Source organism: Corvus brachyrhynchos, unplaced genomic scaffold (assembly GCF_000691975.1).
Source record: "Corvus brachyrhynchos isolate BGI_N302 unplaced genomic scaffold, ASM69197v1 scaffold54, whole genome shotgun sequence".
NCBI lineage: Eukaryota > Metazoa > Chordata > Aves > Passeriformes > Corvidae > Corvus > Corvus brachyrhynchos.
The window spans coordinates 559,141-568,589 of NW_008237902.1; the positions used below are offsets into that span (position 1 = coordinate 559,141).

The 9,449-nt window shown below is 45.9% G+C and overlaps 1 protein-coding gene across 2 annotated transcripts in view; it reads left to right on the forward strand.

The window, feature by feature from the left end:
- Positions 1-1,144: 1,144 nt before the first annotated feature.
- Positions 1,145-9,449, forward strand: part of KLHL3 (kelch like family member 3) — a 43,503-nt gene continuing 35,198 nt past the window's right edge. Inside the window, exons 1-3 of one of the 2 annotated variants that reach the window (XM_017732960.1) lie at positions 1,145-1,165; positions 1,268-1,384; positions 4,360-4,466. In XM_017732960.1, coding sequence (XP_017588449.1) covers positions 1,347-1,384; positions 4,360-4,466 — 145 coding nt within the window. In that variant the 5' untranslated portion in view covers positions 1,145-1,165; positions 1,268-1,346. Of the gene's footprint in view, positions 1,166-1,267; positions 1,385-4,359; positions 4,467-9,449 lie in introns of those variants that run through there. The other variant, XM_008632633.2, reaches the window with a different exon arrangement.

Here is a 9,449-nt window from a genome sequence, read left to right on the forward strand (position 1 = left end):
TATGTAAGTGTATGTGTATATAGATCTATATGTGCATGCATACACACCTTGACAGGGGCTGACGGGGTATTCTGGGAAGGATCCTTCCACACTGTTTTACTCTTCTTCAGACATCACCTTCTGGCCATCAGTAGAAACAGGATGCTGGGCTACCGAGACTGCTGGTTTAACCTGATTCAGCCTTTTTTATCATGATACCAGCCCAACTAGGAAAGCTGGCAGGGAGGAGGGGACAAAAGTAAAGGAGACTGTCCTTTGGAAGGGAAAGCTCTGAGAGGGTCTCCAGTCAGGCACATGGGGTGATGGAGTTGCCTCCTGACATCTGCCATTCTCTTGGAGTTGGCTTTCGACAGGACAACCCTCCTTGACTTGTCTTGTTTGCCTTTGCCTGTGAGGGGTTTGAGGGGTGAGCCATGGGCACGAGCAGAACAGGGACCTGCCTCAAAGTGCTGCTTCTTTCACAGGTGGGAGCCTTTAGCTCCGAGTGATTTCACAGGCTTTTGGATCAGGGAGATGGAGATATTGACCTGCTGTCAATTGTGTGTAAAGAGCAAATGCTCCCAACAAAGTAATGAGGACACGTATGTGCCTTAGGCACCTGTTGGCCTGATTAAACACAGCACATAGCTGGGTGCCTCTGGTTCAACATTACCTCTGTAGCTGGTGGTTCTGGTAGGAAGGTTTAATAATTCATTCCATATGTTTCAGTGGCAATAAATAGATCTGTTTCTGAAATGGAAATGGGATGTGGCTTCAGTAAAGGTTTGAAAGCTGCACAGGGAGTTTTAATAGCCGTTTTCTACTTCCCTCTAAAGAAGATGCGAGTCATGTATTGTGTGCTTGCCTTTTTCAGATGGGACATTGAAGACTAAACTTTTTCTCTGTATGAATGTTAAAAAACCCCTGGTACTCTTGCAGTTCCCAGTGCTGAAGTCTATTTCTATTCAGTGAGGCAATTATGTTCTGGCTTGAATTTCAACTTACACTGCTTTCCTGGCCTGAAGCCTGTAAGACTGGGCTTTGTCCTCAGGTGTTTGGCACTTTTTTCTTTTCTTCCCTGCTGGCTGACATGTGGGCTGAGTTGGCTTTCAACATCCATGCAGAAGTAGCTGCATTTTTTGATGCTCTTGATGTGGAGAACCTAAACTGACTAACAGACTTGTGAGTAAGTCCATGCTTAATACCCTGTGCTGCAGTTTTAGGATGCTTGTTTTTCTAAAGTGCCTTTTAATCAAACTTTCTACTCCATTTTTGTTCCTGTTTTTAGCATTAAGCAGAGTTCCCGTTCCTCTGAGGCAGCTGAAGATGAAAAGGACCAGCGTACAGTGACAGTCAATCCCTCTCACATGAGAAAGGCTTTCAAGGTCATGAATGAATTACGGAGGTACACTTTTGACTTACTGGGCACCCTCTCTGGTTTAGCAGAATTGTGCTGGTTGAGAGACATAGAAAATAGTCTGTGCCATCTTTGTTACAGCTAATGATTGCAGGTAGAGTATTGATCAACAAACAGGAAGCTAAAATAAAGTCCTTCTGTGGTGGGCTGGTCTCCCCAGTCTCAGACCTCTGTCTTCCCAAAAACATTACCTGAGCCACAGCCTTCATTCACAGATGATAATTCGTTTAGTCTTTTCCATTACTTACAGCAAATTCAGCTGTAAACTATGTTCTTAACTGAGGTAATGGTCTGAAACCCAATAATAGAACATTACAGACATTAAGACACCTACACATAATTACAGACCAAAGATTATTAATGTACTGTTCTTAGTCTCTTTGACTAGCAGCATCACTCAGTCTGGGCTTAGCACTCCAAAGTAAGGGGCAAAAAAAAAAAAAAAGCAAGTACTCAGGAAGAATGTCAGCTCTCTTCTTGCAAATTGAAAAATCCTGATATTGGTTAGAAGAGAACACCTTGGTCTTTACACAGTTGTGTGGATACAGGGAGAACAGAGGCTGAAAAAATATCTCTGAACACAGCTTTGAAAACTGCTGTCATCACATCAGCAGTGTGGTGGCAGTGGTTCAGCCTGAGTTGTTTCTCAGTTGCTGTTAACCCACAAACCACACAGAAGTTCAGTGAACATTTCTCTGACTAGTTCATTGGACTTACTCACCCTTCTAATTTTAAAAAGAATTCTTATGGAAAGTGTGTGTGTGATACACATGAATGTATGAGCTCCCTAGCTGTCGAGATGATGTGGTGAAAGCAGGTAACATCCTTTGCTCTTCCTGCACACTCCAAGTACTCAAAAGATGCTGTAAAAGCTACTTATTCTCCATGGATTAAGTAGTCTCCTAATATACAAGTTCTCTAGTGTGGAGAAAGATTGGAAATGTTTCCTTCCACAGATATCTGACAGTGCTTCTCTGTTGCATAGGAACAGAATAAGGAAATATTGTAACAATTACATGAAGCAGGGTATGTTGTAATTTTTTTACTTATAACTGGCATCCTTCTGGTCCTTTCTTTGTACTGAAAGCAAAGGATCTGAAACTAAAGGCTTGTGCAGCTACATTCAGACATCTATTGTGCTACTATTATTCCTTTCTTAATTGAAGCATAGTGGGAATCAGTGGAGACAGACAATGTTTCTTAGTGCCTGTGGTTAGGTATCTTGGGCAATGCTGAACAGATAAAATGTAGTAGACTGAAAGCTGCCCTTAAGGACCTATATAATGTTTTCATCTTCTGGCTACTCTTTTTTTTTTGTTGGCTCCTGCTGCTGTTGTGGAATATGTGGTTTTCACATCTCTTCAATGTGCACTGAGCTTGGGATCTGTTCAGCTGTCAGCAATCAGTGTTAATAGATAACTTGAATAACAATTTCTCCCTTCACATGCATCCACAAATCTCATTCAGAGGGTCTAGAAAAGTCATGCTAAGTCTTTAGCCTATATACTATATAGAATCATGGAATTGTTTAGGTTGGAAAAGACCTCTAAGGTCATTGAGTCCAACCCTTAAACCAGCACTGCCAAGGCCACCACTAAATCATGTCCCTAAGTGCCACTTAGGCTTTTAGTTTGAAAATGTGGATGAAATTATTTTATGAGTGGTACTTTTGATGGCTGTAGCCCAAAGAGGAATTGAACAGAGCACCTTTTACATAAGCTAAAAGAAATGAGGAAGCTTCCATTAAGAGGCTCTTAGAGTTCCCCTCATTGCCCTTTCCCCTTCCAAATTGGGATGAATGTAGAGTACAGACTGCCAGTTTCTACTTTCTTCCTGTTTTCCAACTGTAACCCTGCATTTCACAGCTGTTTTGTTCACATATTTCAATATATGGGGAAGAGACATACCTGGTCCATTAGAAGCTCTGTGTATATTTATTTGATAATGCAGTTTCCTAAAGACAAAGTTCAGTGTGGAGATAAGTATTTCCAAAGAGAAGACAACATCTAGATTTACAGACACTGATCCTTTTTCAGGCTTGACATTTGAAAAGAACACCCTTAGTTTGCATTTGTATGCTTAAGCATCTTAAACCAACTTATTGGGAGGCTGAGCACTCCTTGCTGTCGGCATCTTCGAAGCTCTGTGCAAACATTAACTAATGAATCCTCAAAGGACATACGTGGGGCAAGTAGAAAAGGTCACTCGTTAATGAAGTGGCTTTTCCAAAGCTCTACAATGAGTCAGTGGGGGAGCTTAGAAGGTTTCTTTTTTGGTTTCTGTCTGGAACCCTGTTCTTTATCCCAATGACTCTTAATCCCAGACTAATTCATGAGGTAAATGAAGTCCTCAGGCCCATGGATAAACTCCAGTGATTGATACCTCCTCTCTGGCAGATGGCTGAGGCAGCTTCTGCACTTACCAGTGACAGGATCTATTTTGGTGGCCACATTCTTTAGTGACAAGCATGGAAGGAAGTACAGAAATCACTTCATTTTTCATTCTACCTTTTCCCTGTGGAAAGATGAAAGGGCTGCTGGTGTTCCCTTGCATGTCTATTTCTTGCCTTACAGACTTGCTAGAGCCTGGCCCCAGGTAGTGCCCAAATCTTTAAGCTCTTCTGCCCCTTCTCCAAGCCCTGCTTGTTTGAGAGGTGAAGGAGCCCCTTACCCTTCATTCTTGGGACAGCATGTATGCCTAGTTTGGCTTCCAGGTTTTTTTTCCTAGGAAAGCAGAACCACAGGCGGGGCTGCAGCCTCAGGAGGATCCAGCCTCTGCTTTGTAGGCAAACAGTGACAGGAGCTGGTAGCTGAAGGGTTAGAGGACCTTCCCCTGGGATTTGGCAGAAGCTCAGGTGCCATGTCTATAATAGCTGGTCTTCCATTTTTTTGGCCTGTACTGATGTAGCTTTTTGACCAGGAATTCTGAAATTCTGATCTTTGTCTTTTCTGGTATTTTCCCAGCAAGCGGCTCCTCTGTGATGTGGTGATTGTGGCCGAAACCGTGGAGATGGAAGCTCACCGGGTGGTGCTTGCAGCCTGCAGCCCTTATTTCTGTGCCATGTTTACAGGTACTGCTTTTGACACCAGACTGTGCTTGGGCTGAATGGGCCATTGCAGTCCCCAGGCCTCAGGCTGTGTCTCTGTCAGGAGCTGCAGCACAGGCAGGAGAGGGTTTGCTTGAGAGAGAAGTGGTACCGATGGGTCTGCAGATTGCTGTACTTGATGGATGATGCTGGTCATTCTTGACTAATTCCTGTGGGGTGGCTGTATGGCTGTGGGGTGAGTGGATAGCATGTGGGGCACTGTGAGGTTACTGTGGAGTTTGGCTCACTGCTTTATGGGTTAGTATTTTTTCACCTAACAAGACCTTGGATCATGAAAACATTGTCATCAAGCACGTGTTCAGTGCCCTAAATGTTCATGGTGCACATCAAAGAGGTTGCTGGCACAGGAGTTGTAGTTTCAAGGCTCAGTCCTGCCGATACTGATTTGGCAGTCACAGATGTTTAATCTCCCATGGCACTTCTTTCTGCTGCCTGAAATAACACCGTTGTTCTCTTCATCCCAGTGAGTTTTAGCAGCCCAGCTTTTTAACAGGGTGAGTTGCTGCAGTCCAATGTGTTTTGGTAAAGACAGAAAGGAAGAAGAGGACAAAATTCTTTCTCTGATCACCTGATTCCCAGAGCAGGTGCCCTTCAAAGGCTGTGCCCAGACGGGGCAGCAAAAAAAACCCAAAGAAAGCTAAGTCAATCCTGAAGGAGGGGAGTGAGCGGCTTATTTAAGTCATTCTAGTAAAATTAGTCTGGTCAGAAACTCCTTAGCTTCTTTCCTTTTCCTTGCCCTTATTTCCAGGATAGGAACTGACAAATACAAAGAAAATGATTGTACACCCCAGGGGATAGTTGTTACTGTCCCTGAGCTCCAACATAAATGAGGTTCAGGGGTTTTTCCCCTGTTTCATGTTCATTTGCTTGTGGTCTGGGCCTTTCTTCTTCCTTTTAAAAACCTTGAGATTAGACCTAGTTTAATTCACTTTGCTGGAAGCAGAACACAGCATTTCTCAGGAAAAAGCTTGTCATTTGTGAAGCTTTTTTCCCTTCTGTAATGGAGGTGGGGGGAAAACCTCCAGTGTAAAATGTGAGGAGAGATGTGACACTCCCCATGGTGGCTTTATCAGTGTGGTGGGCTAAGGTGGAGAGCATCTGTGTTCTCTGGGGCACTGGTGCTGCACCCTGAAGTTGGTACTGGCTATGGTAGTGAGGCAGAGGAGCAAACACTGCTCAGAAGCAACTATGTTTGAGGGCACCTCGAGCTCGACTTGTGATGCTTGTTCCTGATGAGAAGTTTAATAAAGAAAAGCTCTTGGAAAAACCCTCTGATCCTTAGAGGTCATCTGAGTGGGAAGGTGGTGGTGCAGGGCTGCTCATGTTTCCATGCAGGAATTCTCTGGGCCGTGTAATCCCTCACTCTCTGAGTTAAACAGTAATCAGCTAACCCGTCATGTGGCTGGCTCAGAGCTCCCCTGGGCTGGGTGACAGCCTTGGCAGCCGCCTGTCCCCTCCCCCTGACAAGTCCCCGGGGGCAGAGGGTCAGGCAAAGACCGGCTCTCCCTTTGCTTTCAGTCTAGCTATCCCCAAATTCCTAAGGTCTGGATCTCTCTCTTTCGAAGACAGAGCGTGTGATCTCCTTCCAGCTGCGTGGCAGTTCATTCCCTGCGAGGAGACAGTGTAAAATCACAGCTTCAGCACGAGCTGGTTGTTGTGACTTGGTTTTTTTGCACTGCACATCAGTGATGGAGCCAAGGGATCAGGTTCAGCTGCACTGTGGGGGCATTTGCAGGAGCTGCATATGCACACTGAATTCTTACTGGAGGGGTCCCCCAGCAGTGCTGGCAGCCACGAGTGAGTAGTGAGTGATCAGTGTGGAGCTGTGAACAGTGGGAACCACACTGAAACCCACAGCTCATCCACCTTTGCCCACCGCTTGCTCTGCAGGCTCTGTCCCTGTCAGCTGGGCCTGACTTTGGAGCCATGGTTGACCTTGTGATGACCTTGTATCCTCTGGTTAGCCATTCCTCTTTGAAGTATTCCTGGAAAGTCTGGAAATGGGTAGGCACATTTTCCATTTGTAACTTCCACTGCTGAAGGAGAGATGGGACTCAGCCCTTCCTGAGTGTCCCTTTCCATACTGGCCTACTAGAGCATTTTGGATGCTGGTCCTTGTTGGCACTATTCTGTGGGGATGATTTGGGACAGTAATTTCTGTCTATTTAGAAGAAAACACAATCATGTTAGAAAGGGCAACAAATAGTTCAGTGACACTGCTAGGACTGCTCCTGTCAGATACCTTTGGAATTTTGGAAGTGCTGAAGGAGGAAGCAGAAACCTCCCTTGCAGGTCTTGTGTGCTGCTTCAAAGCACTCACCCCATGTGTGAGAGGCTGTGGTTTTGTTATCCAATGCACTCGTATTCTCCCTCAGCACATCTGTGACTTAGGAAACAGCCAAAGCTGTGGCTGTACACTGGAAAGCCTCTCTGGAGTGCAGCATTCAGGAGGCAGGGCAGGCTGCTGTGCTGGGTAAACACAGTGCCATGGGCTGCTACAGTTTTGAGTGTAGTTTGTCTTGTGACAAAACAGAGCTCTGCTCTCTCCTTGCCTTCATGAGCAGAGGGGAGTGGAAAAAGCACTGCTGGGTGTTGAATGTGGTGCAGGAAAGGCAATGCCTTCATGGGGGGCTGCAGACTGTCCCCTAAAGAGGATCTGTTCAGAGCCACCCTGCCTGTTTTGCCTGCCTTTGCTCCCTCACACCTCGTCCCTTGTGTCTGCTTGGCTGCAGTGGTGCAGGGACGGGATCTGTGCAGTGCCTCCTGCAAGGCAGCCCTTCCCATCACAGTCCTTATGAGAGATAATGCTAGTGCTTTGAATTATTCTGTAATTAAGGTATCAGGTGGGGCTCGAGTCTGACTTTATAAAAGACACCCTAGGAGCTGGGTTTTGTGGGGTTTAAGGTGTAGGGTTTCTTTTCTGGAGAGATGTGAGATGAGATGCCCTCAATGGTCCATCACTCAGCTGCCCACAGCGCTGCTCCAGAGGCTTGCCCTGGGTCTGTGCTTGGAGGAAGGGGCAGCCTGGTGCCTGCTCCTGGTCTGCACCAATCCTGCCTTGGTTCACTTGTGGTGTCTCCCGGTTCTTCCCCATTCCACAGCACTAGAGACTTGTCCACCCGGTGACGAGTGGGAGGGACTCGATCATGCCGAGTCAGATCCCATCCAACCATGGGCGCAGCACAGGAGACTCCCCTCCTGGGGTGCCTGGGCTGGTCCCAGAGCAGAGGCAGTGGAGGCTGTTAGTATGCAGGGCTGGCAGCTTGCTGGTGGGCGAGGAAGCCCACACAGCTTTTATTTTTGTTGCCTGTGTCACATGGATGCCACGACGACAGATGATGTTATTGGATTGGTCCCCCCAAGCTATTTCTGCATCGATCTCTGGGTGTGTGTGGCTGAGCCCCTCCTTGCATTGAGGGTCCTGCAGGGCTCTGGGCTCCCCATGCAGGGGGTTTGGTGGGTGCTCCTTACAGGCACCTCCAGCACCACAGGGCTGATGGGGACTGGTCTGTTCTCAGAAGCACCCTCTCATCTCTGGAGATGTTTGGGGTTTTTTGAGGGGAGGAAGTGTGTGAAGATGACATTTTGTCAATTAAAAAGTCCTACCTGCTTTGAAGGCCTCACAAATGTAGGTCATTTATCCCTTTGTACTGGTACATTTGTATTCATGGACTTCTCTGAATAACATCTTATTATTCAGTTTGAAAAATTGAATTTGGGGCAAATATTATTTCAGTTCTTGGGATGTTGTTGACTGTTCTAACACTCATGGTCCCACCCCACTCCTATTATTTGCCTCCTTATTCACATAAGGAAAGTCAGCAAAGTTCAATTAGCAGGATCCAGGTTTTGCTCAAGCTTGGATCCTGTTTAGCATCTGACTCTGTGCTCTGCACTTACTGTGCCCAGCCACGTCTGGTGGAACGCTGCACGGAGATGTAGGTTGTAATTACTTCTGTAGGCTGCAGGAAATATTTTTCCACTTAATCCCACAGCGGTACTGAGTCACCAGATTTCCAAGAGTAGTGATTATTCATGCCCAGGTTTAAGAATTGACATTTCTTCATGCTCTCTTTGTTTAGTTTTATTTTTCCACTTATCATTTTCTTTCCGCTTGGGAGTTTGTTCTTTCTTTTCTGTGGAGATCCTGGTGATTAAATCCTGGGTGAAGTCACCATGTATGGGGATGCTGGAAGGACTGTGGAGTCCTTTCTCCTCCCTGCAGCATTTTTTTGTTCCTCTGACGTGCTCCTGTTACCTGGGGGGTGAGGAGGTGTGCATAAAGCTATGGGTCATGAATAGGCTCTTACACAGCTAAGGGGCTTTACTTGTATTTTCAGGGAGGAAATTATTGCACTAGTTCCACATGCTTTTGAGTTATGGATTTAGAGAAAGGGTACAGTTTGGATCCAAAGGTGTGAGGTTGGGAAGGTGAGAGATGAGAACTGCATCTTTCTGTGTGGATGCTTTGCGCAAGGTGCAAGTGATGGATGGGTTACAGCAGGGCAATTTAGGAGAGAAGCTTGCTGCATGCTGGGTGTAACTGCTGCCCTGTGTGCTTATTTTCCTGACTAGGTTTCAGCTTCTTTCTAAAGAAAAAGAATAACACGGCATTGTTTTTAATGTAGGGTATACCACAAAATAGCCTAATGTAGCTGTTGTAACATACTCATTCTATCTATATGTATATGTATTTAAAAAAATGTAAATATATTTTTAATAAATATATATAAAAATATATTTTTCAAAGACCTTCCTAAGACATGTCCACAGTCTCTTTGAGGCTGTCCCTGTACTGAGACATGATTGACAGGCATACTGGGGTTTTTTAGCTCCTATGTTTGAATGCAGGTGAACCATTGTCGGGGTCCCTGGCCCCTGGTCAGCCTCGTTCCCCATTGGTTGGTTTGTGTTCCCCTGCGCGGGCAGAAGGACCCTCGGGTCCCG